We start from the raw sequence: 26,167 nt of genomic DNA, 5'->3' as shown, positions 1-26,167 counted from the left end.
GTTTATATCAGTGACAGGGTAACAGTGACATAAAAGGGAAGGAGTGTGTTTTAATTCTTTTAATTCCTCTTGTATTATTCATGCCTTAAACTCAAACTCAAAATATAAACTCTCTCAAAAACTTTTTCAACACAGAAGGCTTCTACAGCAAAGTACAATGAATAGCCTGAAGCTCTCCAACTGTAAACATTTCTTTAAAATCTCATATTGATCTTAAAAATTCACCCTCATTCTTCATGCTGCTCCATAATAGATATTTTGGATTTAAAACGAAAAAAAAGTTTTAGAATTACTTCCTATCAAGGACAAAAAAATGTTTTCTATTTAACACATTAATGTGTAAGATGAATCCAACTTATCCGTTTCTAGAAACCAGGCTGAACTCTCTGATGCTGCATGTTAGGTTCAGTATTCTAAGTAATTTTTCTTCTCTCTTTTGTATTGTATCATATTTTGAGAACCCAGACTCAAAATGTAGAGCAAAAAGCAAAAATTTTGTCACTCTGTTAGCTAAGTGAAACCTAGATGACTTTCCAAGAGGTGGCCTGTACAATGTTTTTAGGCTTCTATAGGTGGAAATTTCAATATATACCTCTTACTGGGAGATTATGATGCTTGTGCCAGGTGGTAGAATCAGTTTCTCTGATTTACTCATTAGTCTTTTGCTAATCAGAGGACAGTAAATCTGACAGGATGTTGACAATGGTGTTATTTTAATTCCATGTAAATAAACAGAGTCTCACATAGCGCACAACTCCCCATAATCAGCCCTTTATGTCCAACTCTCAAGCTTCATTTCCACTGTAGCAAATTTGTCATTTGCAGCAAAAACATACAGGGTTTTGTCTTGACTGAGTGTTCATCCTTAGAAAAATGTCTGTTAATTAGGTCAACTTTGGGAGCTTCTCCTTGGTTGTGATATGAACGATCAAGTGGTGTGTCTGAGAAACACATGTATGGCTGGGAAAAGTGGTTAGGAGTGGGGGAATAAACCACCTCAGGCTCCCCCCTCCATTCCTTCCTTGCTTGTTCCCATCTGTCACTGCTCTAAAGCACCCAATCATCTGGCAGGCTGCCTCTGCTTCTGAGGATGAATCAATGAGTGAGGCCATGAGTAAACAAGTGATCTGTGCTAGAAACTGGGGGAAAAAAAAAAAAAAAGCCTTTTAGATACTAGAGTGAGCGGTGGCAGTGGTGGTGTAGGGTGGTGTAGTGGTGGTGTAGCGTGGAGCTTTACCTTCTAAGGATTTTTATAAATTGACCTTGACCTTGCTCACTTCATTACGCTTTTTACTGTTCTCCTTCTAGCCAAGATTTCTATTTAATTGTAAAAACATTCTGGAAATTTCCTTTCAAAATCTGTATGGCTGGTTTCTAAATGATGCTACAAGAGTGCAGTTTCAGGTAGTTACTGTTTAGGGATTTCTCCCATAAGATGTATCTAATTATGCTTATTCTATAATAATAACACTTACATTTTAAGTATATCTGTATACTCTGTTTTTTTTAGGTTGTTGCTTCTCAAGTCTCTAGCTGTGGACAGGACAGAGCTATCACCCCACTTTGCTGTCAGAGGCATCTTAGGGCACCCCAGGGACACCCACAGCTGCTGCTGATTACAGGGTGCTCTGAACCTCCCTCTTATTAGCATATTTTCCCAGGTTTCAAACTTGTACATTGAACTTCATGTTTTTAACTACTGATCCTTACTCCCAGTTGAAAATATAACATCAAACTACTATAAACAGAAGACTAAAGAATATCAAGGGAAACTAGAAAAATCATTTCTGTGTTAACAGGGAACTCATCATATCAGGAAGCAGTACTCATTTGCTTATTTATAAACAACACATCTGATCAAGTGCAATTTTAAAAAGAAGTTCACTGATTTGTGGGAGCCAATTTTTGTGTCTGTAATTAAAAGTGGCAGGGCAGTGGGGGTCAGTGGGGAGAACCAAACCAACCAAAAACAAAACAACAGATTAGAGAGTGACCTATCAACCAAGTGGGCCTCCCTGGACTTGCCCAGAAATCATCCATCCCACCTGCTCCAATCTGGTAGTCTAGTAGGCCTTGGCTAGCATGATATAAACAAACTCCGTTCTCAGAGCAGGAGAATGATTAATGTTACTGGTTCTCAACAATACAAAAAGTACCAATACTTCTCATTTTAAACTGCTCATAATATTTCTCAGCTTTCTCATGAAAAACGCAGACTGTTTCTGATTTTGTTTGTGCATACATGACCAAAATCTTATGAGTACGAAAAGGCAAAACCCTCTTTTCCCTTCAAAACTTTAAGTACTGATGCTGCAGGAAGATGTTTCAGGTACCCAACACTATATATGTCTACAAGTTCGAGACACATACATTTCATTTATTTATCTATTTATTTATTTATTTATTGGCTGCACTGGGTCTTCATTGCTGCAAGCGGGTTTTCTCTAGTTGTGGTGAGCGGGGGCTACTCTTTGTTGCAGTGCATGGGCTTCTCATTGCGGTGGCTTCTCTTGTTGTGGAGCATGGGCTCTAGGCACGCGGGTTTCAGTAGTTGCGGCACGTGGGCTCAGTAGTTGCGACACGCGGGCTCAGTAGTTGCGGCGCATGGGCTCTAGGGCACGTGGGCTTCAGTAGTTGTGGCTCGCAGGCTCTAGAGCGCAGGCTCAGTAGTTGTGGTGCACAGGCTTAGTTGCTCTATAGTATGTGGGATCTTCCCGGACCAGGGATCAAACCCCATGTGCCCTGCATTGGCAGGCAGATTCTTAACCACTGCGCCACCAGGGAAGTCCTGAGACACATACATTTTAGAAGCCAGCTTGATATTTTATGACACTCCCTGGGTATGGGTTCAAATACAATCACAGGAAATTATTTTATGACTTTGGTTCATTTTTGGATACAACACAGAAGGCCAAATAATATGCATATTAATTCTTTAATTTGGATCCAAGAGCTCTAACACTTAAAAATCAAGAGCTACAGCATTCATTTCTGATTTTAAAAGTAACTTACCCTAGAACAGTTAAAGACTGATAGACTGAGGGCTTGAGGCTGATGTGGAGATCTAGATATGACTGTGATTTCTGGGGTCTGGCCAGAACCCTGACATCCTCTAGGAGACACTTACCCAGAATCCCTCCATGTAATATCACAAAGCCTGAGAGTCATTATGGCCTCTTCTAAGCCAGTTGCTAAGTCTCAAAGCATGGATGGGGCAGGCATTCCAACATGACTACCATCGCCTTGGGACAATGTCCAGTTTATGTGTACGGCCTATACACCCCACCCCCCTTCTAAAACAGGTTCCAGCTTTCCATCTTTTCTTGGCTGGCAGTTATCTACAGAGTGGCTCTAATCTGAGCATCTCTTAACTGTCCCAGCTGCTAGATTAATTCTTTCTGGTGCACTGTAAATGACACCTTTAGTATCCTGAGGCTCTGGGCTCAAGTCAGATTCCCCAAAAGCTGGTGTATGACATCTCTAAAGGTCAGCACTTTTCCCCCTGCTTTAAAGATAACTACATACCATATTCTAAAGCCTAGAAGACCCTGATCCTTTAGGAAAAAGAATACATAGAATTGAGGGGAAGCAGATTTTCTCATAGAACTCCAGGAATCTTCCATTTTATGCTTCCTTCCAAACAGGTTTTTGCTTAGGAGATGGTTCCCAGGGAGGGAGAAGAAAGTTGTTGGTTCCACTTCTACATCCAAAGTGGGGATACCTAAAGAGGACCCTGGCTGTGGTGTACATGGTATGTCTGGAGAGGAAAGAAGGCCCCTCCCATCCTCTCCCCTCTCTGGCAGGCTGAGGCAAGGTGACTTCTACATCTCTTCTTTACCTGTGCATGATCTGCAGACCTGTGGCCTCCTCCCAGGAGCTCTTGTGAGGCATTATGAAATTCCTACCCAGAAATGTGACCTATCAACAACAGCTGAGTTCTCAGGTCAGTGTCTGGTGTTGGTGCACCACAACCTGCCCTGGTCTTCAGGCTGGTATCCTAATGGTACATGACTGTTTCGTAGCAGCCCTGCTGATATCAGGCACTTGGCCAGGATGCCAGCTCTTGCCTAGCCTAAGCTACTCAAGCTCAGCTCATTTCCTGAGAGAATGATACCCTCCCTCAGACCTGGGTCTTTGCACATGCTATACCTTTTGCCTGGATAATGCTTCCTCATTCTTCAGGTCTCAGCTTAAACATCATTTTCTCCAGAAAGCCTTCACTGACTTGACAGGGGAACAAAGCATCCCGGCTATTGGGTTGGCCAAAAAGTTCCTTCGGTCTTTAAGTAAAAATAAAAGACACATTTTTCATTTTCACGAAGAACTTTATTGAACAACGTATTCACTGTTTTGTTCCACTAACTTCTGCCATTTTTCAGGCAACTTCATAATTGCATCTTCTCAAAACTTTTTATCTTTTTGAGCAAAGAACTGTTGTTCTAGGTGCCTTTTACAGTATTCCAGGGAATTGAAATTTTTTTACATTAATTTTTTTTTTTTTTTTTTTTGCGGTACGCGGGCCTCTCACTGTTGTGGTCTCTCCCGTTGTGGAGCACAGGCTCCGGACGCGCAGGCTCAGCGGCCATGGCTCATGGGCCCAGCCGCTCTGCGGCATGTGGGATCTTCCTGGACCGGGGCACGAACCCGTGTCCCTTGCATCGGCAGGCGGACTCTCAACCACTGCGCCACCAGGGAAGCCCGACTATGCGTTTTCTGTTGACTAATTCTGGATGCTTTTCATCAAGTGCTGCTTTCAGTTGGTCTAACTGGGAGCAGTACTTGCTGGAATTAATCGTTTGGTTTTCCAGAAGGAGCTCTTAATAGAGAACTCCCTTCCAACCCCACCATGTACACAACATCACCTTCTTTGGATGAAGACCGGCCTCTGGTGTGGTCAGTGGTGGTTCATTTCGCTTGCCCCACAGTCTCTTCCATTCCACATTATTGAACAGTATCCACTTTTCATTGTCCATCACAATTTGTTTTGAAAAACAAATCAGTATATCAGTAGAGAATCGCATGTGGAAATATGGTCAAGAAGGGTTTTTTTTGGTCAACTTAATGTGGAACACAAAAATCAGAATGATGAACATAACCAAGTTGCTGCAAATGATTTTCAACACGTGATTTGGATATTTTTGAGTATGTTGGCTATCTCCTGCGTGGTATAACGTTGATTGTTCTCAATTAACATCTCAATTTGATCGCTATCAACTTCAACTGATCTACCTGACCGTGGAGCATCGTCCATCGAGAAATCTTCAGCATGTAACTTTGCAAACCACTTTTGACACGTTTGATCAGTCACAGTACCTTCTCCATACACTGCATGAATCTTTTTTTTTGCGTTTCAGTTGCGTTTTTACCTTTCTTGAAATAATAAAGCATAATATGCCGAAAATGTTGCTTTTTTTCTTCCATCTTCAATATTAAAATGGCTACACAAAAATTCACCAATTTGGGTAAGTTTTTTTTTTTTTTTTTTTTTTGCGGTATGCGGGCCTCTCACTGTTGTGGCCTCTCCCATTGCGGAGCACAGGCTCTGGATGTGCAGGTTCAGCGGCCATGGCTCATGGGCCCAGCCACTCCGTGGCATGTGGGATCTTCCCAGACCGGGGCACGAACCCATGTCCCCTGCATCCGCAGGTGGACTCTCCACCACTGCACCACCAGGGAAGCCCTTGGTAAGTTTTTTTTTAAATGCATGCTGATATGACAGCTGTCACAATAAAATCTAACAAAATTGTTTCGAATGAAGTTAAAGACAACTAAATGCTACTAGAGCCATTTTACGGACATAACTGAACAAACTTTTTGGCCAAGCCAATATATGCCCCTGTAGTACCATATAACTTTGCTATCATAAATGCATATAATATTAAAGTCTTTCTGGCTAGCATACAATCGATGTGAGGAAGACAGAGACTTTTGTCTGTTTTTTCACTATTATTTACCTAGAGCCTAGCATGTAGTAAGTACTTAAATAAATAGTTGATAGATAGTTATTAATTTAATAAATACTGATTGTACTCCTCTTGTATTAGGCACCACAGTAGGCACCAGGGATACAGTGGTGAGCAAAACCAGACATCTCCTGCCCTAACAGAGTATGTATATTAATTACCTACCACATAAATAGACCTAAATTTACAACTGTGGTGTTATGAAGAAGAACATGGTGCTATGATTCCTCATAGCAGTGACAACTGAGCTAAGATAAGTAGGAAGAGTGGGAAGTTAATGAGGAGAAGAAAGGGAAGATAGACGAATACTCCCTACAGTACGTGTCACATATACCCAGGCTTGTGATGAGAGGATGGCATGTGATGAGAGGATGTTGCTAAGGGAAGTCAAATGAGGCTGGAAGAAGTTGACAGGGGCCAAACCAGATAGGACCTTGTGGTCTATGTTGATGCTTTTAGACTTTAATCCTAATTATAATGGTAAACCATTGAAGGGTTTTAAGCCAAGGTAGCAGTGAAGATGGGGAAAAGTGGATGAATTTGAATCATCTGAGATAAAACCAGCAGCTTTTTGTGATGGATGTGAAGGTGAAGGAGAGAGGTGTCAAGGAGGACATGCCTAATGGACAGATAGATGGTAGTACGGGAACAACGGCAAAGGACCTGACATCAGGGGTGAAAAATCAAAGGTCTGTTTTTAGACATGTTGAGTTTGCAGTCCTGTTAAGGATGTATGTGGAGTTGTCTAAGATCTCTCTATATATACTATATATCTAATACATAGTGTTACATAGATAGTGTTAGAAAACAAGTTTATGAGTCATCTGTGAAAGGTTATAACTAAAGAAGGGAGGCATGAATGAGATTAGTTAGGGAAAAAATAGAAGTTGAAGAGAAAAGGTGACTCAGGATTAAAGTCTGAGTAGACCAATATCTAATGTAACGTGTACAGAGTCTGAGAAGGAACAGCCAGAGAAGTAGACAGAAAACTATTGAGAGTTCTGGGTCAGAGAAGCCAAGGGCAGAGTTCATCCAAAAAAGAGACAGCAGTCAATAGAGAAGAGAAAACTGGTTGTGTAAGATTCTCTGTAAGGTCAGAGAAGATGGGATCAAAGGCACAAGTGAAGGAATTGGCCTTGGACTTAAGGAGCGACAGTTGCTCTATTATAGTATGAGCAAAAGAGGACACTGGTAGATTTATGTCCTGGTAGTGAGAGTTGAGGGAGTTCTGTTTTCTCTTTGAAGAGGTGAGAGTCTCTGCTGAAAAACAGGACATAAAATAGGAGCCAGAGGTTTAAAAAGAGTAGAGAGTAGGAAAAAGAGTTGACCACAAAAACACAGAAAGATGGTGGGGCCATACTGAGGACCTGTCTGAAGTGGTGATCATGAATCAATCTGCCCTGTTATGTTCTTGCTGCTGTTGTACACAAGTACACACACACACACACACACACACACACACAGGGAGAAAACACATAGTTAAATGAACTAACAAATAAAGGAAGGACCAAACAAGCAAGTAGACGTCAAAGTAACTTGAAAGTTTGAGGAATAGAAGCAAAGACGAAGGGCAAAGTCCTCTGCTGCTGTGATAAGAACCCTATTCTTCTATTTGACTCAGAAATAGCCTCTGCAGCCCACAGCTAACCTTTAGTAGAGCTGGAGGCTGAAGCAGGCCGAGAGGATCGCTTACGATGTCCATTTTCCACACTTTCAGAAGCCACAGCTGGCTCTTCAGTTCGGGAGTTTCTTCGGCTTGGAGTTTTGGACTTCTCAGTTATCTCTTTGGGCTCACTGCTGACAGAGAGAAGCACAGAGTCCAAGGAGGTGAGGGAATCAAGTCACACAAAAAATAAAGATAATAGTTTCATTCACAAGGCAGGAGATTAAGAACTACATAATCATTCTGGAGAGACAATGTTCCACTCTGGGACAATAAGGACAATTATGCTCTAATATTACTGACAATTTAAAAGTGAGTCCAGCTTGTTACATTAGTAAAAATAAAATATTTAAGTATAATGCTGGTGAGATTGTGGTAAAACACATTAAGAACTTGGAACAAAAATCATCAAACTTCCTCACCCATTTTCCTAAAAATATTTCCCTTCAAAAATTAATAGTACCTAAAAATCTAGGAAATTAACAACATACACTGGCATTTACTATGAGCCTAGTAGAGTTAGATAATGGCATATTACAAGTCACATTATAGAATATACACGAGAATATACTCACAATACACTGCTGGGTATACTACTGATTGCTCCTACCTCAATCCCCTTTTTTTAGTATGTGAAGATTAAAAAATGGTAATATCCAGTATTATTGAGGGTACAGGGACAAAAACTCCTAATGGAGTATAAATTGTGCAACCCAATGATTCTCAGTAGGGGGCAATTTAGCCTCCTAGGAACATTCAGCAATGTCTGGAGACATTTTTGATTGTCATGACTGGGAGGATATGCTACTGGCACCTTTTGGGTAGAGGCCAGGGATGACACTAAACATCCTATAATGCATAAAACGGCTCCCTGCCCCACACCCCACACAGAATTATCTCATCCAAACAGTCAATAACGCTGAGGCTGAGACACCCTGGTGTAATCCTCTGGCTCAGCAATTCCATTTTTAGGTGCCTAAGGAAACAAATCTTTTTACAGAGCTAATTACACACAAGGATGCCAAAGCATTTTATTTATATTAATGAAGATAGAAGAGCTAAATGCTTAACAGTGATAGTACATTAGTTAACTAAACCACAGCACATCCAAATGGAGTCATGAAAAAATCATGCTGCAGAAGGTTATTTAATGATAAAAACTGTTCATAATATATTATTGTGGGGGAAAAAAACAGCTACCAACATTATGAATAGTATACTCTCATTTTTATTATAATACATATTGAGTATATATTTAACCACATATGAATGAATGGGTGTGAGATATATATATGTGTATATAATACTATATATCTAATACACAGTGTTAGATCTATAAACACTATAATATATATATATAAAACACTGGAGTGTTTTAACTATTTCTATCTGTATATACTCTGTGAAGAGGACTAGAAGAACAACTAAAATATACACAGTGAATACTGCTGAGGTGTAGGAATATTGGCTAACTGGTAATTTTCTTCTTTGTAATTCTCTGATCTGAATTTCAAGTTACCCTCAGTAAACTTTTACTACTTTCATGGTTCAAAAAACTCACGTTAAAATCATTAAAAAAAAAAGAGTTAATTAAATTTACTTGTAAGACATGGAATGGAAACAAAAGTAATGCAACAAAAACAAAACAAAAAACTGGTCACAGGGATGCCTCTTCTGGGAAGTCTTCCATGACCTTACTCCCCAAGTGGAGCTGTCTCTTTTGTCTTTTGGGTTCACAGTCTGTGTCTGGCATTCTAGAGCACCCATCAGGCTGTACAGCATGTTTTTAGGGTCTTGTGTCTTCCGATACATTGTAAGCTTCTTAACCATGGCCTGATTGTCAACTATCCCTACCCCTCCATCGTTTACTCCTGACAGAGGACCCTTTGTTAGTGGCACTATGCCTGGGAATTTGGCCACACTGTTCATTACCCTAGCTTTACATCTAACAACTGTCCCACACGAGCCAAGGCATGTCAAGGAGAGGTGAGACTGGAGCTGGGGTAGAACTGCAAGTCAGGGGGATTTACACATCTTTTTAGAGGTGGTAAGGATGGCTTTCTGGCTAGGAGCCCAGAAAATGGTCAAAGCCTCTGAGGAAGAAGATTCCTAATGGAGGTTCCTCTTTCTCCTGGCAAAACAAAAGCCTCAGCAATACTGTCCTGGTGTTTATATGGTCAATGATCAGGTAACTTAGCGAACAAACACCAACAAGGTATTTTTGGTCTGATTATCTCTTCTTTCTCTAGCCACATAGTTGGTGTATACTTTGAGATATGCAAATGAATTCAAATGTAAGCCCAATCCAAATAAAACTAGACAGGTAGTAGGAATAGCAATGAATTTGGAGTCAGAAGAACAAGGATCAAGTCTTACCTATGTATTTATTGGCCACGATATTTAACTTTCTCTCTGTTTCAGATTCTTGATCTATAAATCCCCATCTTGTCTGCTGTAATACATTAAGTGTGAGAGCTCTGGAGGCAGAAGGCCTGGGTGTGAATCTCAGCTTCACCATTTACTGAATCTGTGGCTTTGGGCAATTTAGTTAACCTCTCTGAGCTTTAGGTTCCTCATCTGTAAGACAGAATTTCCTTTCCTAATAGATACCGTGAAAATTAAATGAGATAATACATCTAGGGAGCTTTTAGCCCAATATATGGCATAGAACAGCATTCAAATAAATGTTGGCTATTATAACCACCTTACAGGGTTGATACGATAATTAAATGAGAAAATGACTGTGAAGCGGTTTTACAACCCAAGTTGATATACAAGTATGATAAATTCTTTAAAATGTTATCTAGTACAGTCCTACATTAAAAAAGGAATGACTTTTGTAATACGATAATACTTCTCTCCATGGGGCTAATGAGGTTGAAGCCACAGTTGTATTTCATTTTGTTAGGTTATGTGGGGTAGCACAGTATAAAAGAAAAAGCATGGGTTCTGCGCTCAGACCCCATCTGCCATTCTTTCTCTTGAGGATCAAACAGCTATACTTAGAAGGTGTTGCAAGGACTATTATTAATGACAATGATGGCAACAGCTCCTATATATATATATATATATATATATATATAAATTTTTTAACATCTTTATTGGAGTATAATTGCTTTACAATGGTGTGTTAGTTTCTGCTTTATAACAAAGTGAATCAGTTATGCATAGACATGTTCCCATATCTCTCCCCTCTTGCATCTCCCTCCCTCCCACCCTCCCTATCCTACCCCTCTAGGTGGTCACAAAGCACTGAGCTGATCTCCCTGTGCTATGCGGCTGCTTCCCACTAGCTAGCTATCTTACGTTTAGTAGTGTATATAGGTCCATGCCACTCTCTCACTTTGTCACAGCTTACCCTTCCCCCTTCCCATGTCCTCAAGTCCATTCTCTAGTAGGTCTGTGTCTTTATTCCCATCTTACCCCTAGGTTCTTCATGACCGTTTTTTTTTTTTCTTAGATTCCATATATATGTGTTAGCATACGGTTATTTGTTTTTCTCTTTCTGACTTACTTCACTCTGGGTCAGACTCTAGGTCCATCCACCTCACTACAAATAACTCAATTTCATTTCTTTTTATGGCTGAGTAATATTCCATTGTATATATGTGCCACATCTTCTTTATCTATTCATCCAATGATGGACACTTAGGTTGCTTCCATCTCCTGGCTATTATAAATAGAGCTGCAATGAACATTTTGGTACATGACTCTTTTTGAATTATGGTTTTCTCAGGGTATATGCCCAGTAGTGGGACTGACAAAGGATTAATCTCCAAAATTTACAAGCAGCTCATGCAGATCAATAACAAAAAAACAAAGAACCCAATCCAAAAATGGGCAGAAGACCTAAATAGACATTTCTCCAAAGAAGATATACAGATTGCCAACAAACACATGAAAGAATGCTCAACATCATTAATCATTAGAGAAATGCAAATCAAAACTACAATGAGGTATCATCTCACAATGGTCAGAATGGCCATCATCAAAAAATCTAGAGACAATAAATGCTGGAGAGGGTGTGGAGAAAAGGGAACATTCTTGCACTGCTGGTGGGAATGTAAATTGATACAGCCACTATGGAGAACAGTATGGAGGTTCTTTAAAAAACTACAAATAGAACTACCATATGACCCAACAGCTCCTATATATTGAATGCTTATTATTTACTCACTATGCTGAGTGCTGAAAATGTTATGTCATCCAATTTTCAAAACCACCACAAAAGGCAGGAACTTAGCCACCAAGTTTTGTTAAAAGAAATGTTACCTCTGAGGGGTTGGTACTCATGACAGCTCCCTACTTCAGCAGGAAAAAAACTGGTACAAAGAGTGAAGGAAAAGGACAAGGTGAGGAAAGGTTTAAAGGTTGAGAAAGATGATACCTTTCAAAGAGGCTTACGCCATATTCATGCTAAGTCTGCAGAAGTGATCATCTTACCTTTGTCCAGAGACTATGGCAGCATTTGCCTCGAGTTCTGTTAAAAATACAAAGGACAGAAATGAGATGTAGGAGCTTCTGGTGTATATGTCCACAGGGAGAAGCTAAGTGTCTATGAGAATTCTGAATGCCTTGTTTAGGCTAACGGGTCTCCATGCGCAGCAGGATCCTCACCCTAACGTGGTAAACAGATAGAGTTGGCATGGACACAACTCAGTTGTCTGGAGCATAAGATACTTACTCAGTCTATTTTTATTTCTACTCCATACTGTGAAGTAATCCTGTTTGGATCAACGTAACTAAATTACATTGCCTGGTTCATATTTCATCCAGCTATAACTATTTTAGTAAAATAATCCTCTTCCTCTCATGCAGAAGAGACTGTTTTCATTCTTAGAATATCTCTTCCCTCTTGACATATTTTTTTTAAACAGTAATCTTCCAATATGTCTTAAATATCTATTAAGGATGCATTCTCCTCCAAAGGAATTCCTGAGTTTTAGAGAGCAGACTGCTTTACTCTGAGATATCACCTATACACCCCATTATGTTCCTCTCTTCCTCAACCTCTCAGCAATGCCCTCTAAAAAAGGAAAATCTCTGTCATTTGTCTAGCAGGGTTTTGCTTAAATGAGCATCCTATGCGTTTACCAGGCACTTCTTTATTAGCACCAGCAGGAAAACATCTTCTTCCTCCATTATATGCCTTTAGGTAGTTCCATCTTTTCCAAAAGACCATCCCTGATGCATCAGATAGCAGTCATCTCTCCTGCCTCTGGTCTCCCACAGTCCTTTCCCTGTCCCCCGTTTCAGGGAATTCAACACCTGAAACACAGTGTACCTGTCTAACCTACCCTACTTATTACACAGTAACCTCCTTGAAGGCAGTGGAGTCAGAGTGACTGGGTTATTTTGACCTCACTGCTTATTAGCCATGTGACCTTGGGCAAACAGCTTGACCTCTCTGTGCTCAACGTCTCATCTGAAAAATGGCGATAACCACTTTACCCACCTCAAAGTTAAAAAGATTAAATTAAATAACACATATAAAAAACTTAGTACAGCAGCACTTAGTAATAACTCAGTATTAGCTATTATTAGTATTGCTATGATGCTCATGTTGATGCAGCCTTCACGTAAAGAGGCTGTCCTGGGCTTCCCTGGTGGCGCGGTGGTTGAGAGTCCGCCTGCCGATGCAGGGGATACGGGTTCGTGCCCCGGTCCGGGAAGATCCCACATGCCGCAGAGCGGCTAGGCCCGTGAGCCATGGCCGCTGAGCCTGCGCGTCCGGAGCCTGTGCTCCGTAATGGGAGAGGCCACAACAGTGAGAGGCCCACATACCGCAAAAAAAAAAAAAAAAAAAAAAAAAGAGGCTGTCCTACTCTGCCTTCAATGAAAGATGCTGGCAGAGGAGAATCCATGCTTCCCATTTGTTATTTAGCTCCCCCATTATCTAACTCATAAAACCTGGAACCCCCTCCACAAGAAATAGATACCAACTCACTGAGTCTCTGCTGCCTTGTTGGCTCTGCTGGAGCAAAGAAACTCAGGAAATGTGTGCTCAAAAATAAAAATGGCTCAAGTCAAAAGAGGTTTACTACAAAAAATTTTGGTTAGTTTGCTCTTTTGAAACAAAATTCAATGCTTTTGACAATTTTAACACTATCACAGCTAATTCATATGAGTGGAGATCAAAGGGGTTTTGGTGAAGGCAATTATTGGCGTAGGCAGTATTTTAAGGAGATTCATTTGAGCCAAACTTTTAAAAGGAACAAGATTCTTCAGCAAATTACTCTGAGAAGGAGGACATATGATATGGTAAAGTCCATCTTCTGGAGAAAAGAGTTGGGGCAGGAGATGGAATTCCCTTCCCCTTTCTAGTTGCTCCTTTTCTCATCAAAAATGAGTTTTACTATCTAATTCCTTCTCTGAAGAATTTGTTCCATTTCTACCCTTCTCAGGTATCATGTGGGCAGTTGGTAGCAAACGAATCTGGGTGGCTAAAATGTTTTTTGCTCATCCATTTTTCCAGAGGCCTGGTTTTACCCAAAGAATGTAAAATAGAAAGTCCTATCCATCATATAGGACATGGCACCCTGAAGCAGGTTTTAAAATAATCACAACTTTTACCTTACTTTTTAAAAAAATACTTTCAATTTTATTTATTTAAAATTTTTTTTGGCCACCCCGTGCAGCTTGTGGGATTTTAGTTCCCCGACCAGGGACTGAACCTGGGCCCTCGGCAGTGAGAGCCCAGAGTCCCGACCACTGGACTGCCAGGGAATTCCCAACTTCTACCTTACTTTTACTGACTTAGATTCAAAATTAAACTTTCTTTTTAAAAATTTTGTCAAGTGTGTGAACTGTATTGTCAGCGAGACTCTAACCTCCTTGTGGAAAGCAGTCACACTTCTTTGTTTGTGGGGTGTATCCCCCAATAACCTACAATGACAAAGAGCCAGGTAAGACTAAACTGTAACAAATCTATAATTTTTATCTGCTTTGGCAGTCTAATCTTGACGGCTGTTACTGCCATCAAGATCCTCATGCATTCAGAGCTGAGCCAGCATTTCACAGTAGTTATTTGTCAGATTACCATGGGCTCCACCTTCCAGAAACATCATCCCTAGTGCTATTTACAATATCTTGGTCATGGGAAGAAACTTAACGCCATCTAGACATGACTGAAATGACTCTGACTCCCTGAGGAATGGCTACCTCACTGCAGCGGAGGTTTTCGGAACAAGCCTCCACTCCTGTCATGATAATGCAATTACTGTCTTAATGCAGTAATGCCTCCCACCCCAGTGAGTTACTGTATGCCAATCAGTCAGCTGCCAGCTATGGGTGCCAGGGTCATGGAACAGGGCAAACTCTGCAATGGAAACCACCCACGGCTTGGTGGCAGACAATGGGCACTGAGATGTCCTTCTTGAGTTCCCTGGCTGACACGAGGAATGCGTCAGAGAGCAAGCTGGTCAGGGGAAAAATAACTTCAAATAGTACTGCATAAGCTCTGCCACTCAACCGAAGTCTGCTCTGAAGCAAATAGATAAGATAGTTTCAGCCACTTCCTGGCACATTGAGGACAGCAGTGGTTCCTTCACATGTAACCTATTCCACTCAAGAAATTTTTCCAAGGTGGGCCTTACCTGGTCTGGGAACAGACCCCTGCAGTGCTGTGGCTGGAGTTTCCTTTGGGACTAAACTCTGTGAAGGGGCTAAGGCAAGGAAAAAAAAAAAAAAAAAAAAAGAAAAGAAACAGGGCTTTAACATTCTTTTCTAAACAAAGCAGAAAGCATTGACTGAACCGAGGGCTAAGTAACTGCTAAAATACACATATTCTTAGAAAGCAGTACTTGAAGTTAACTTTGAAAGTACAGTACATTCCAAAACTTGCTTAAAAAATTAACTAACACTCAGTAACAAAGACTAATGTCAGGGGGGTTCTGTTTTTCCTTTTTGTATGTGCCAAGATCAAGGAAGGATATGGCCATGAGGACAACAGCACCGATAATTTTTGCTTCTTGGGGTCAAGTTCTGCCCAGTACTCTAAAAAACCCAAAAGCATACTTTAGTAGGCAACCCAAACCACTTTCAGAGGGACAATTATACCATTCAACCTTAGCATTTAAAAAATTGTCTCAACCCTCTAAAGACTACATTCCTTGAGACCTGAAATGAATCATATATTGTGTACTTTTCTATAGCACCTGGCAAGTGCGATGGGCATAAAGCAGGTATTCAATTCATATTTAATGAATCAAATCAATTTGATATGTTATCTACTTATTTTATCTGTCAATTACCAAGAACTTACTAAGGGCAAGGCTCTGTGCCAGGCACCCTTAGAGACCAAATTCCATTCTTCTTGCCCATCAGGACTCAGTCTAGTATTAAAGATATACACAAGTGGTACTCTGGAGTCAACTCTGATGTTATATGAAGCAGATTCATAAAGTATAAAGTACTATGGGAGTCCAAAGCAAGGGAGATCAATTCTAGATTGAGAAATCTGAAGGTACACTAAAGGGAGAAACATCAGAATTAGGCTTTGAAGGACAGAGAGAACTCAGGCCATTGAAGAGGAATGGAATAGAATACACAATGTACTCTAGAATGGGAACTTCTGGGATCATACCGTAAAGATTGAAGACATAGATATGCCACAGTCACTCAAGGTTATGTCCTCCCATCTTGACACTCAGTCTACCATCCTAGATAAACTCTACAACAAGAAGTTTTACCCTCATGTGGAAATTGTGACTTTTGTAGATATCTCTCCCTGCTTAGTCAATGATGCATTTGTGTTAAGAATTTATTTTGGATGCTTATCTAATAAAGTTTAAAACTGTACCTTAACTTTTATTTTTTACTCCTGTATTGGTTTCTCACACTTTCAAGGTAAAAGCACAGAAGCCCCTTGAAAAAGAATGGAAATAATCTTAACTGAAATTGAGAAGTTTTTTTTCCAACTACTGGGTCATCTCCCTAACGCTCCTGTATTTCTCTAGGATTACACAGGATCCAGATAAAAGTTATTTTCTAACAACTTCATCGTTATTCTCTTGGTATCAGAGGGAAAGGTTCCCTGAAAGGAAGTAGAATGGAAACATTTAATAGTGGAGAATATATTTAAGTTACACCAGGTTTTTAAAAAATTCTTAGGGCTCACTTACATCAACAGAACTAGAACCAGGAATATACAGCACCCAGCCCTATGAAGTCTCTGTCTCCTCCAAGGGCAGAGAACTCCTTAAAGGCCTTTATCCCTCCCTGTATCTCTAGTTTTGAAGTGAATAGGCAGAGAGAAGGGGAATTAACCTTTCCAGGGCTCTGTGTGAGGCAGTGTGCTGGCTTTTACGCTAAGCCCGCTCAGTGAATCTTTGTATAAATTCTGGGAGGTAGGAATTACAATCTCCAGTTTACTGGTGAAGTACACGGCTTACAAGAGGTTAAGGGATTTATCCAACTGCAACTGGTACCAGTGGAGCTAGAATTTGAACCTTGATCCTACCAGAATCTTGTGTTCTTTCTGCCCCTCCTCCTGCCCCTCGAAGCATTTTAGCTGCATAAACAGGTGCTATTGGCTGGCCTAGGATACAGCAAAGGTCCTTTGAGCTTTGGCAGTGTTTGATTCCACTCTGAGGAAATAGAGCTTCTGTACCACTTAAGCCTCACAGAAGGAGGAACATTACGTATGTGTGGGGAGGGGTGGGTGCGGGGGTAAATGCCAAGGGAAGGAGGGTAGATGTAAGGACATCTACGTTTCCATCATTAGCCCACCTTACCAGTACACAGGAAATAACCTGAAGTAGAAATACATGAATGGAATGGTCTAATTTTCAAAGAGATTGCATCAAAAAGAAACTGGCAATAAGAATTCTTTACCTATTATTGAATGATTACTATATTCTAGCCCCGTGCTAAAAATGTTACATACCTTATCTCATTGAATTCTTACAACTACTATTGTCCCCATTTTACAAAGGAGGAAACTAAAGTTTGGAGTAGTCAAGTAACTTGCCTAAGCCCAAACAGCTGCTAAATGCTGGCACCAACCTAAACCTATCTCTCAACCACTTTGCTCCTCCCATGTCTACTACCATGAAAGCTGGTTTTCTGGAAAGCTCTCCCCTGGAGTAGCCAGTCAGAAGGGAAGAGTCCCTGGGATAGAGTACAATGAGGAAGGGGCTATAAGAAACCTGCTCTGAACAGTTGAGAGCAAGTCTTTACCACAGTAAGGAGAACCTGCAGAAACTGCTGTTTACCCTTAAGGGACATGGTTAAACTGGAGGCTCACAGTATAGACTTTGAATGAATACTGAACTCTGAGCTTCAATCTTCTCACCCGCAGAATGGGGTTAGGGCTACCTGACATGGTTGGTATGAAGATGATGTAACACAGGTGAAAATGCTTCTTTGTAAAATGAAAAATTTTATGTAAATAAAAGGTATATGATTATTTCAGGAGCTGAGAGAGAACCATATTAATGAATGTAAACAACGTGGGATTTTAAAAGGGAAGTATATTTCCCAATGTACTTCAAATAAATGAAACTATCACTATTGCCATTTAACCCATTCTTCTTCCTCCAAGTAGAAAAGGAGTCATGCTTTCTCTTGTGGGATAGGTCATCAAAAATTGACATGAGATGATGCCAGGCCCCAAGTACATACCTATGCTGGGTAGAAGCTCTGGATGAGATCCCACCTTCTCCTCCACTAGGCCACCTGCAAGTGGCTCAGATGCTATGCCAATATGATTGTTTTTTGTGGTCGGCGCCGCGGAGATGAGCTCAGAGGGTACCAGAGTGGTTACTATCGAGCGTACATTGGTGGGGAGAGTACTGCCAGGTAAGCTGGGTCCTGCTGAGGCGGAGCCGGGGCCCACAGGGCTAGAGGTCATTTTTAGCAGAGTGGGTGCTGGGGGTGTTGGGGTTTTACTGTCCAGCTCTGTGGATAACTGCTCTGTTCCCATGAGCCCTGGAGCTGTGGTCTCTAGCCCTTGGCCTTCAGTTTCTCCATCTGCACCATATTGTTCTTCCCCTTTCTCAAGAGAGCCTGTAACTTTTTTACACGCCTTGGTCAGCAAAATCTGGCCGATTTTGTCCACTTTTCCTTTGCCCTTACTAGATGAGACTGGGCTTCGCCGGTTGACAGAGGAGCCTGGACTATTGGTCAAAAGGGGAGAAACCACTGTGGTTGACTGTGAAGAGGGCAGAGTGCTCTGATCTGCTGAGGTGCTCACCTGAGGACTAGTCTCCTCTGGATTCAGTTCTTTTACTTGCTGGACAGGGGGATGAGGAGGGACAACTGGAGAAGTTGTACAAGGTGGGGAAGGAAGCTGAACAGGGGTGGCTCGTGAGTTAAGGACCAAGGGTCGACCTGTCTGTATGTTTGCAGCAGGACTACTGGAGGGGGCATTAGGCAGTACAGGAGCAGAAGAAAATTTTATATTCTGAGGTATGTGTAAAGGGCCAACGACTGCAACAGAGGGAGGCATCAAGCCAGAGTTGGTTGTCAGTGGGGTTGCAGGAATTGTGCTTGGCTGTGATCCTTTCATAACCTGAATTATTGAGGATGAATTGATAAAGACAGGTGTAATGAACTGAGGCCGGGCATTTGACTGAGCAGCTGACTGTCCCTCAGAAACCATAACCTTGCTACCCACATTGGGCATTGTGACAACTGTTGACATTAATGCAGACTGCAGGTGAGTTGGCAGAGCTGCTGATGTGTTAGCTGAAGTTGTGATGGGATTGGAAGTTACAAAAACAGTTATCTGATTTGGGGGCAAAGGAGTGGAAATGGAGGAAGAGCTGACAGGTCTTGACATTACTTGAGGGATGCTTGGTGCAACATTAGAACTGACCTCACTCAATTCTGGATGCACAAGGGTTGAACATGGCTCGTTACTGTGAGGTAAATTTAGGGAATTAGAGGGTTCTTTAGAAGACGAATCCTGCAGTGTGGGAATGACAGATGCTTTTTTCAGGTCCTCTCCAGAAACTACTGGAGGTGTTACTTCCAGATCTGTAAGCCCAGGGGGTTTAATGGTCACATTAGGAGCTCCAGAGTTATCAAGAAGTTGACTTAACGATGTTGGTGCTTCCCTCATAGCAGGAGACACCAAATTTTTGTTCTCTTCGATACTGGGAAGTTTGTTAGTATCCGAAGGTTGCCCATCCTTTTTGGATTGATCTTCAGGGGCAATTTTAACTTCTTGGGCAGGGACTGCTTTTAGCTCAACGTTTACCTGCTCCTTCCTACCCTGGGAATTCTGGCAGTCGCTGTCCTGAGGCATAGTCAAGCTCTCCTTGTTTTCCTCAAGAACACCCCCTATTGCAGCCACAGGCATGGTAGGATTCTGAGGATTCAGCCCGCTGTTGTTAGGGAAGCTTCCAGGTACAGCGGGGTTGGCCAAAGGAGTAGGACTGACCAATACGTTTCTTGGCAACTCCACATTTTGCAACAAGGTTGCATTAGTTTGAGAGGCAAGAGTAAGTTTAGGGGCTTTTGAATTTTGTCTCCCTGGACTTGGGGTGGTTTTCCTACTTGACCCAGGACTAGACCTGCGACTGTTGCTTGGACTTGCCCGTTTTGTTGCTCCAGAATTAGACTGCTTTCCAGAATTCACCACCACGGAATCTAATTTGTGAGTCTGTGGGGCAGCAAAATTGGAAGGATTATTCATGGTAAGATTTGAAGGTGCTTGTCCGATGGCCTTCAAAGTTGTTGGATTTAGGCCCTGTTGATCAAAGCCTCTGTTTAAATTTGGCCTGGGAGGTAAAGGAATATTAATCTGTGGGGGGAAGAGTCCTGCTATGGAGGCATTGAGTCTTTCTGGTGATAGACTGATTTCTGAAGGTTCTGTGCTGGGAGGGCGGTTGTTGGGTGTCTGAGGATAATAGGGTCTGGGGCTGGCTCTGTTTGGTGTTTTAGGCCTAGATGTTTGGGTTGGGGCAGCCACATTTGGAAAGTGGTGGCCATGAGAGCTGGGCAGGGAATTTACAGGAGGCTGCTGGGGAGTTGCACCTTGAGTTGTTGAAAGGGGTGATGGTCCAGGTTTTGGCCCTGTCATCATTAACTGATTCTGGGAAACCACTAAATGTGAAGGCATGTTATTTGGGCCTCCTGAGACAGATGGTACTTCACTGCCACTTGCTTCAGGGAGTGAGGACATCTCTCCCAGTGGTGAGCTGGAAGGATTCTGGGGGTTCTCCTGGTATACCATTTTCCTTGAATTGCTTCCCAAAGGAGTATTCACAGGCATTGGCATTCTTTGCTTATCAGGTGATGGCGGCACGGAGGCAGGTCCTTGCAAACTGACCATGACAGGCACACTGCCACTCTGTTGCATGGGCATTCTCTGGGAGTCCGGATTCAGGGGGCCCCTTGGGGGATGGACGCTCTGGGAGACTGGAAGCCTAACTGATTTGGGGTCCTGTTGCATCATGAGCATCATCATCATTTGCTGCTGCTGCTGCTGAGACTGTGGCTGACTGGGGGGTGGCGGCGGCTGCGGCGGCGGCTGCTGCTGTGGTGGCTGGGGTGGGGGCGCCACATGCTGCATGAGCTGAGGAGGCATCTGCTGAAGTGGCCTCTGTTCAACTGGTTGAGAAGGATAACCTAAAACGAGCCCCCAAAATCAGGGAAGTTAGATTTTCAGCAAGAAAAGCTTTGCTACCTTTAGAGTATAGCCAAGAAATACTCATCTAGGTTGCACAGACTGTGCACAAACAGTTCAGGCATGCCCGTTCCCAGGGGGGGTATGGGCAGCCCCTCATTCTTTGACATAAGCAAAGAGGCACACTGCTTAAGGAAGCAAAAAGCAAAGCATCAAGAACCTGGAGCTCCTCAGTCTTCAGGGTTTGAATGAGGCATCACCGCACTAAGACTGTAATAGACACTGTGCTATGCACTGAAACTGGCCAAGTCTATACCAGCCAAACATTCAGATGACACGAGAAAAACTCCATCAACAGCAAACAGTTGACCGCCCAGCACTGGGGTCTCATGCAAGCATAGTAAATATTTCATTGTACTTGTGAATGAAGCATTTAAGAGTCACTTTTTTTCTGTTAGCACAGATTAATTTTTTTAAGACTTGGTTTTGTTGAAAACGCCAGCATTGAAGATAGCCTTTTTATTCTTTCAACAGAAGTAAGATATAAAATTCTAGGATTCAATTCCTTAAGGAAGAGGGATTTAAAATTACTCCAATCCATTGGCTTCACACACCATGCTGCATCCTTCAGGCTCAGTTCTTTGGAAAACCCAATGAATTAAACTGCCCCTCCGACGTAAATCAGTTCAATAAATAGTAGGAGCTAATAGAAGCTGATACACACATTGAAAATAAAATGAGGGCACTGAAGTTCTTTTTACAAATATTAATTTCTGTTTACTTTCTTACATGTAAAACTTTATTTGGAGAAATATTTTCTATGAATCCATAATTGAAGAATAAGCAAGAAGCACAGCCCTCAGGAATAAAAAATAATTTCAGGAAAAGAACTCTGAGGGACAATGCCTTATAGATTTCTAGAAGGCAACATCTCAAATGATTCTTTCTTTTGTGAAGATTTTATTTGGCATTTTAGAACCAAAACCTTACACAATCAGCAGAAAGGATGAAAAGATCATTAACCAAGAATAAAGGTTGTTCAGTGGGAAAAAGCGGGCATATAACTGGGATACATACAATTTCACAAACTAGATTTATTTCACTGTTGCATGAAAAATACATTAGGAAAGTTTTACGAAGGTACAGGCATAAGGACAGCTGGCCCTGGCAGTCAGAAGTGTTGGCTCAAGATTTTCAGAGCAGCTATCAAATGCTGCTGATCCACAGGGTCACACCCTGTGTTTAATAGCTAATCAATGTCTTCTAGCCAATGACAGACATGGCACCAATGAGTACAATGTGCAGAATCCAGTTTTGAAGTTTCTTTTTAATCCTTTTTTGTTTTAGGCCCAACTAACCTCTTTACATTTATAAAGCCAACAACATATGGCATTTCTATAGGTTTAACTCAGGTTCCCATGTTAAGAACTGTAATTTCTGTAGAAGCCTTGATGTCAGGGCTATGATACAAATGCCTTTTTCTTTAAAATTAGGCCACCAGACAGCATAAATACCAAAGAGAGCAGCACAGACAATACAGCAGCCTCTCTCGAAAGTAACAGTTAAGGGCATGGCTACTGTAAAGGTTCCAGAAGCTGGAGGCAGCAGTCCAAAGGGCATTAATGATAAGATAGATTGGGTTGTTGTGACAGAATGGTGGAGAGGGAAAGCTAGGACACACACACGTGCATATAACATAATAAAAAACCAAGTTTATTAATCAAAGGATGAAAATTCATACGCCTTTAGGGGCCAGACCGGTAATGAAGAAGAGAAGTGGGCTGGTATAAGACAGTAGTAGTTCTGTGGACAGAGCCAAACTGCAGAGCTGATGCTCTAGCTAAAGGCATTTAAATTCAGGTTTCTGTTTGGTTCAGGATGCTGCATGACAATTCAAACATATCATAGGCTGAATTCAGCCTACAGGCTTCCAGTTTGCAAACTGCAGAAAGGAAGCAATAATGTGTGTGAGAACCCCTGGGATTTAACAGAAGAATTCAGATGTATCTGAGGGAAGAAGGCACCTTCCTGTTCATAATGCCTCTGGACCACCACCAAAGACTGGTGACCTCCCAGCCTCAACTGTGCTGCTGTAACTCACTGATGGGAAGTGTGGTGTGCCCAAACAATTTGTAATAAATAACACAAAGTACTGACATCATAATGAATTCACTTTTTTTTTTGGATTCACTTTCAAAATACATAAATTAAGGGTGGACTAAAGTTTATCCCTAAAGTAACATCACTTACATGCCAAAAAAGGAGGTGGAGGAACTAGAAAGGAAGAAACAAAACATAATCCTTTGTATACACATGGAAGTGTGGCCTAAATGTGACAGGCTTGTGTGTCTTCAACTGTGTCACAGGGGAATAAAGTTACAAATCACTGCTTAGGCCAAGAGGAACCAGGTATAGAGACACTGTGGCAGCTGACCTTGGTTCTATAATACCTAGGTTGGAATGAATGAATTTTAGGAGACTTTTTCCTTTTCAACATAATTTTCAACATTTAGAGGATAATATTATTTTATAATCAGAGGAGGATACAACACAGAGGGCTTCAACAATATTGGTCCTATTTATTATTAACCTGGGTATTATTATTAACCTGGGTAGGAAGTACATGAGTGTCTCTTTTATTACTCTTTACATATTTTTTATGTTTAAAGATTCATAATAAAAGTTGTATTTAAAAAATCTTATTTTAAACCCTGGTAGTTCTCTGCTTTGAGAAAGCCCCAGTAGGAAAGGCTGCAGGAAAGGCAGGCAAGCAGGATTAGAGTGAAAACATCTTTTCATTTAATCTTAATCCATTTTGATGCCAACTAGAATCTTAATATTGACAAGAATAAAGAGGCACTTGACATTTTAGTCTGATTTTATGAAGACCTAAAATAATGAAGACTAATTTGAGCAAAATACACACACACACACAAACACACACATACACACAAATACATACACACACATGCCTTCAGAAGTTATATTTGAAAATTTTTAACTTAATATCAAGGCACAGTTTCCAAATACTAGACACATTAAATCACCAAAGTAGCCTAGTTAGTACACAAAATAAAATACTATTGTTTCCTTGAAAAAAAGACTTATAATGCTGTAAATAAATGATGACAAGCATATAAACTTTAGTTAACATTTTATCACCTGGTGGTCGGTTTGAAAATTCTGGCAGTTTAGGGCCTGAGTTGTCCAAGTTAATTCCTTGTTCTCCAGGCAATGGCTGCTGATCAGCCTCCTCCAGACCAGCTGGGCGAGTATCTGGGGTGCTAAAACATAAATTACACATTTGAGAGTAAGCTGTACAGTTTATACACAAAACTAAGCTTAACCCCTCCCCTGTTTCTGAAGAAATCCATTTGCATTATCATTCTTAGCATTATTTACATCTCTCTAGTCTGATACAGTATTCAATATTTGACATAAAAAATCTGCCAATTTCATTAAATGTTAAAATCCACTTAATTTAATAACATGGCTATTTACTCAGTGTTTTCTACAAATTTCTGATATAATGATTTTCATGTAATCATCCATCCCTTAGATGTTTTAAGGGATCATAGTTTGGGCTCTCAATATTATAAAGTACTGTGCCTATGAAACCACATTATCTTTAGGGTAGCTATCAAATTCAACCAGGGAGTCCAGATTCTTTTTTTGTGAATATTGCAGTGGTGGCTCCAACAATTCATAACACCTTGCAAGAAGCTGTAGATTGGCTAATGAAAGTGGTATTCAGAGAACAAAGAAAGCCGGAGAATACCAGAACAAAGCTAATTAATTTTGCTGCAGAATGTGTATTTAACAGACATCCCCATTGGCTTTGGGATGCTTTCATTTTTACCTGGGTGAACCTTAGAATTTTTAGTGGGGAAGAAAAAAATGTTACCTACTAACACCCACATTCCCAAAGAACCAGAGTGCTCACAGCCCTCATTTTGTTTTTAATCTTACTCTTAGCTGTACTTTTCTTTTCTACCTTTTGTTTCCCTTTGCCCTGATATTGGTCACCCGCTTTTAGACAGTATTTTACCTTACTGTACTCTCTGTAGTTTCATAAGCCTTACCTTAAATCCATTTTAAAAGCCCTAGCACATGGGAATTTAGAACCTGAAGCAGGTCCTGAGCACATGCAGATGCCTATATCAATATGCTCCTTATATGACTTCTCTCTCACTTCAAATTATAGGCAAGGATTCTGCAGTATCCTTTACTTTCAAAGAACTGTATTGCTAAAAAAAATATCTCAGATACCTGTTCCAGTTACCTCATGTTATGGATGAAAAAACAAAGGCCCACAGCGGTGTTAGAAAACAGGTCCAAGGTTCCATAGTAAGATAGAGGTAGAATTGGGAGCATGCACTCTTACTTTTAACTTACTATCTCCCTTCCTAGGAGCCTTGATGCTGTATAAGGTCCTTTTCACAATCTGTAGCCCCAACAAGTAAGCAATCTCCCTAAGTGCTGGTGCAGACAGCAAAAATCCAAACTAATGGCAACTGAAGAACCTTGCAATTTTACTCCTAGATTACTGGGAGGAATAAATATTGCCACAGAAATGTTATTCCCACACAGGTCGATAGTAGTAAAGAATTTAACTTAGAGCTATTGGAAAAATCAGATAACCAAACGGGTTATTAATTCTGAATTCAAGAAAAATATAGGTTGTTAATATACAATTATTGAATTTTGATTTATAAGATTCAAGAAAAAAGTGAATATGATATAATATTAGAGTACAACCAAAGAAATATTGTGAGAAGGCTGAGAGAAAGGCAGTTGGTTTCATTTTGAACATTTCTGTTTCCTTAACTAAAGCTCCCCTACTCTCTTCTATAGTTCTAGCAATTTATTTGAATTAACCTGTTTTACACTCCTCAGTCACTATTTTCTGGTAATAAATGTCTCTGAATTTCAGTTTTATAATTAAAGGCAGAAAATCCAGTTTAATCA

At 41.0% G+C, this 26,167-nt stretch overlaps 1 protein-coding gene across 8 annotated transcripts in view; it reads right to left on the bottom strand.

Annotated features, from left to right (window-relative positions):
- The window catches only part of NCOA6 (nuclear receptor coactivator 6), a 97,538-nt gene that overhangs the window by 1,682 nt on the left and 69,689 nt on the right, over positions 1 to 26,167 (bottom strand). For 6 of the 8 annotated variants that reach the window (XM_079946512.1, XM_079946511.1, XM_079946514.1 and 3 more), the window contains 5 exons: positions 24,362 to 24,483; positions 18,250 to 21,201; positions 15,222 to 15,290; positions 12,070 to 12,106; positions 7,612 to 7,760 (listed from right to left, as the gene is read on the bottom strand). In XM_079946512.1, coding sequence (XP_079802638.1) covers positions 7,612 to 7,760; positions 12,070 to 12,106; positions 15,222 to 15,290; positions 18,250 to 21,201; positions 24,362 to 24,483 — 3,329 coding nt within the window. The remainder of the gene's footprint in view (positions 1 to 7,611; positions 7,761 to 12,069; positions 12,107 to 15,221; positions 15,291 to 18,249; positions 21,202 to 24,361; positions 24,484 to 26,167) is intronic. The other 2 variants (XM_079946513.1, XM_079946518.1) reach the window with 2 other exon arrangements.

This window comes from Stenella coeruleoalba (assembly GCF_951394435.1).
Source record: "Stenella coeruleoalba genome assembly, chromosome: 15".
Classification (NCBI taxonomy): Eukaryota; Metazoa; Chordata; class Mammalia; order Artiodactyla; family Delphinidae; genus Stenella; species Stenella coeruleoalba.
The sequence above is the reverse complement of the archived record's forward strand: the minus strand, read 5'-3'. Positions and strand labels throughout refer to the sequence as shown.